We start from the raw sequence: 4,915 nt of genomic DNA, 5'->3' as shown, positions 1-4,915 counted from the left end.
TTAGATAAAGTCAACAAGCCACGTTGATAACATCGTCATTTGAGTTGTTTCACCTGCCTGTATATAATACAACAGCACATGGTTCAAAATTAGTGTTTATGAACTTTTTTAGCTTACAGTAAAATTTCAAAACAAATTTTTCACACTAGTGGACCTACGCATTAATAAAAAAGGTTCCTTTTGTTAGACAACTGTAGGTGTACACACTAGATTTTGTTAAAACAAATATTATAAAAAATTCTTATATATACTAGAAAAAATATATAAAAATATATAAAAATATATAAAAATATATAAAAATATATAAATGTCATCTTTCCAAAATATTTCAAACACAACCTTTAAATTGCTTAGTTTCTTCTGCAGATAAGCCCGCAACGCAACTTCTTTTCCAGCTCTCAGGAACTTTAAAGCCACATCCTCAAAACAGTTTTGTGTAATTGCGTAATACAAAGCACTTTCCTGGTATTGACCTTTGCTGAATTCATGCTCTGCTTGTCGTGTCAGCACCTGTGATAAATGAAACGTTTTATCTAGAGCTAGAGTTCTAAAACCACAGTGAATTCCTAGAACAATTAAATTTAATGCAATTTAGTTTTACAATGTCTCACAACTATAGTTGAATATCCAAGAAAAAATCTTACTTTATCTAAATTAGCTGGGTTGTCTCTGCAGTGTTCACGAGCCAGATCAAATTTTCCCATGTCCAGATACATTTGCCACACATCACGAGACTCTTTTACAACCTTAATACAGATAATGTTAGTAAGGTGGGGGAAAATGGGACACCTTTTTATTCCATTTTCTCCTCCCATTTGGTAGTAAACAAAGAACATTTAAAGAATTATGAAATCGTGTTCTTACCACTCCCATAGACCGTTGTTAATTGTTTAAAACCAATTATGATATTTAAATATTATGATCCAAAGGTGTCCCATCTTACCCCACCTTATTATTTAATATAAATCCACAAACACTTTATGGAAGCGTACTACTGCACAATATTTCTGTGCAAAAACTACCATTGCCATATTACCTTATACTTAAAAACAGCACCATCGGTATATGCCCATATTGTGCCCTGAGCAGGGTCCTTCACCAAACCGCGCAGTTGACCATACCTACAAAAAACATTGATAATAAAACAAAAATTAGGAAATTTCAGTTTTAACTAGTTTAAAAAAACTACAATCAAAAGGAAACTCACAAAATATTTGTTTTTAAACAACAAACAGGCAAAATAGGCAATCCCGATGCGAAAGCAAGCAAACTGACATTATGCAATAGAAACTGTGCCGTAAACAATATAGTGTAATAAAGATTAAAAAAAAATTCAAATTACCTTAACCTAAACATATTGCAGCATAGGTTTTCTGCAATGAAAATGCAAAAGCAAGCAAGCAAACTTATAATAAAAGCCTCTTAGATTATAATAATTAATACCAATAACTTAATTTGTCTCTTCGATTACGGTAGCGAAGATTCTAAGATATTTTAAACGAAACGACCGGATATAGCGACAAAACAACGGTTTTTAAAACACGCTTACAGTTAAAAACATATTTACATTTAGTTGTCCGAAAATAAGCTTGGTCGATACACCTAAAATAAACTTACCTGGAACTATATACATCTTCAAATATAAGTTGTTCGTTGAGAGAACAAATGACTTTTAGTCGATCAGAATAAAGCAGGAGCAAGTGAAACTCAGTAAGGACAATGTTTAATACTTCTCCACTGTTATCAGCAAAAGGATTTGTATTGTCAGCCGCTGTGAGGATGTTTAGTGTTATTCATATTAATATTAATGATCGCAGCGTGGCATGCCATGGGTCCTAGGATTTAGGCCCCATTACCCCACATGTTAGTGTTACCATATGTGCCTAACATTATGTAACAAAAAATTAATCAGAGTTTAATAGAATTTAACCAAATCACATTTCATCATTTAGTTAAAACGCTTCGGGCTGTACATTTTAAGGTTCAATCATTTTGCATTTGAAAAAAAATATTTATTTAGTTTTAAATAGGAATAAATAAATAAATTATGATTCAGGAATAACTAGTAGATGTAGATATTAAATAACTAGTATATACAAAGTAACAGTTTAACTGAGTATTTGTTTAAACCAAATTACAACCTTACTTGCCAACCCAATTTTGCTACCAGTTGGCATAATTATTTTTCATTTTTTTATGTGTGGCTGATAATTTAGACCAAAGGTTTTTGACCACTGGGTTGGAGCAACAAATTGCCGTGTCTTGCCCAAGGACACAAACACGCACAATGGTAGCAGCGAAGAGCCTTGAACCCATTACCTCTAGGTTAGAGGCAGGCACGCTAAGTAATTGCGCTATGGCACCAGACTAATGATAAATTTGTAAGGTAAAGAATCTAAAAAAGACCAAAATGGAACATGAAAAATATTACCTGTGTCTGGATAATGCACAAGCCTAGCGTTTGTAATGAGAGACCTTTGTTGGATAGATGTGGATGTTTCAACCATGGATGGAAGTTTAATCTCACCAATGTAGACGCCTTCTGCTGTCATCCATGCAAACTGTGTAGGGACGGGAACTGTAGGGTGAAAAATGGAAATTCTTGTGAATAAATTTATGTATGTGAAAATTGTAAAATTAAGCTGCATTAAGTAACTGGTTAATTAAAGTTCTTGCCATTTTTTTTAAAAGTTTGTTGATAAATTTTTATGACTGTCAGACTGTGTACATGTTTTATTACAAATGACACTTTAAAGGGCCTTTTTTGTAACAACTGTCAGAACGAAAAATGAAAATTTAATATATTGGCGGTGCGTCAATGCATAGGATTTCACAAGAGTAAAATGTATCAGAAGCACACCACAATCTTTTATAAGGTATGAACGGATTTTAATGTACATCTGCTAAACAATTTTTTTAGTTTAATAAATTGTTTTTTAAGCATTTCCACACCTGTAGAACCTTTTGAACTGTAGAGCAGGATAAGTTGACTATCATCACGTATTCCTGGTATATGTATGTGGCGTGGGGGTGTGTTGGTGTATAAACTAAACACAGCCTGCAATATAAAAGGTAATGGTATATATATGTATAAATTTGTATATGTGCCCAAAGCCCTAAATCATAAATATATTAGAGTGGGGTGGCGGTAGATGTGACACCTTTGGCACATAATATCCAAATATTCTGATCGTGTTTTAAACAACTAACAACGGCCTATGGGAGTTGTAAGAATATGGTTTTAAATTTTTTTGAATGTTTTTTTGTTTACTATCAAAAGAGGCGAGAAAATAGATTAAAAAGTTGTCCTATCTTCCCCACCCTACTATATGCATATATAAATATGCCAAAACCATGTGCTTAGTAGCCATTTACATGTAATAAGATTAACACTTAATTAACAGTAACAGTACAGATAGTTTTTTTTACATTGTTTTAAACCATTAATCAGTAATATGTATTATGGCACAAAGTTTATTGTTTACCTATGCAATACTGGTATCAATGCTTACAATTTGAACTGTTTTAATAAAACCTAAGTTTAACCTATTTAAAGAGATTAGGTTTTCTGCAATAAATAAATTTGTACACCTGAAAAACTGGGACTTCTCCGCTGTTGGGGCTCATTGTTCCACTGAACTGATAAAGTTTGTTTGGTGTTGCAGCGAATATGCAGTATTCATTCTTACCATCTTGTTTAGATGCAGTACAGAAATATTCAAGTCCTGTTACAGGATCACCTAAAATAACTTAAATCTTTAATTAAACGTCTTGAATTTTATATAGAATATCTTTTTATATAGAATATCTTAAACATATATATAGGCTATAGTATAAAGCAAAAATGATATTTGCAGTTTAAAACTTAAAAAAAACAGTTATTAAATCCAGAAAAAATAAAAAAAAACAATTAAGTTCAGATAAAAATACAACAAAAAAGAAAATTATATACATATATGGAAACAAAAATAACACCTTTTTACAGAATAATAACTTCCTGATACAAAAATTACAAAAATATAATATAGATAGTACAAAAAACAACATCTTCTTTCTTACCTCTTCCATTACTGCTTGCAAACTTATAAACTTGTTTGAAATATTGGTCCACGCTCCCACCAAAGAATTTGGTGTCTTCTCCGGCCTCAATTGAACACTCCATGATTAATCCCCAACTTGTTCCTACCAGCACAGCACCCGTGGTGTTACCTGTTGCTGTGTGACACCAGCCCACGCTCTCAATTTTGTGACCTGAAAAATGGAAATTTAAACTTGCTTACAATTTTTAGCACATAGTTGAGTATTCTAAGTGGTAAAATTTAAGGCTTGGCGGATCAAGGCTCGACGCTGCTACCATTGTGGGTAAATGTGTCTCTGGGCAAGACACTTAACGGCAATTGCTCCAACCCAGTAGTCACTAATGGGTTGTCCAAATTATCAGCCATACATAAAAAATATGAAAAAATCCCCAAATAAATAAGCTGGCATGAGGTGTTAAACCTGTGTGATAACGACTGTCGTTTTCTGGCCACACGAGGATAAAGTAAGTTGCATTCATTCTTTCATACTATGGTGAGATCAGTTTATTTTGCTCACAAATGTTACAGTGTAGGTGGCTGATTAATAAAGAGCAGTCCTGGGATAAATGGAACTTATTCATCCTTGCATGGCTGAGAAATAACAGTTTTTTTAACACACATGCCCTATTTACTATTACGTGTACTGTGTCTGCTTATAAGTTACTACATATTTATTTAGAAGCATTAAATTTTTTTTCCAAGCACACATATGTAGATATGGCCCAAATGGTAGCAGCATCTAGCCCCTAACCCAGAATCCTTTGATTAAAATGAGAGCGTTCTACCCAGTTTTAATGACGTATTACAAAACTATTAATGAGATAAATAATAACACG

At 32.8% G+C, this 4,915-nt stretch overlaps 1 protein-coding gene across 1 annotated transcript in view; it reads right to left on the bottom strand.

The window, feature by feature from the left end:
* LOC100185122 (vacuolar protein sorting-associated protein 18 homolog) overlaps window positions 1-4,254 on the bottom strand; it is a 10,287-nt gene extending 6,033 nt beyond the window's left edge. Inside the window, exons 1-9 of the mRNA XM_026839636.1 lie at window positions 4,060-4,254; window positions 3,592-3,740; window positions 2,953-3,058; window positions 2,432-2,578; window positions 1,618-1,771; window positions 1,037-1,121; window positions 645-746; window positions 340-510; window positions 7-57 (exon numbers count right to left, since the gene is read on the bottom strand). Coding sequence (XP_026695437.1) covers window positions 7-57; window positions 340-510; window positions 645-746; window positions 1,037-1,121; window positions 1,618-1,771; window positions 2,432-2,578; window positions 2,953-3,058; window positions 3,592-3,740; window positions 4,060-4,162 — 1,068 coding nt within the window. The 5' untranslated portion in view covers window positions 4,163-4,254. The remainder of the gene's footprint in view (window positions 1-6; window positions 58-339; window positions 511-644; window positions 747-1,036; window positions 1,122-1,617; window positions 1,772-2,431; window positions 2,579-2,952; window positions 3,059-3,591; window positions 3,741-4,059) is intronic.
* Window positions 4,255-4,915: the final 661 nt, after the last annotated feature.

The sequence above is a fragment of the Ciona intestinalis genome, unplaced genomic scaffold (genome assembly GCF_000224145.3).
Source record: "Ciona intestinalis unplaced genomic scaffold, KH HT000542.1, whole genome shotgun sequence".
In the NCBI taxonomy this organism is placed as follows: Eukaryota; Metazoa; Chordata; class Ascidiacea; order Phlebobranchia; family Cionidae; genus Ciona; species Ciona intestinalis.
Note: the sequence above shows the minus strand (reverse complement) of the source record. Positions and strands in the feature narration are given on the sequence as shown.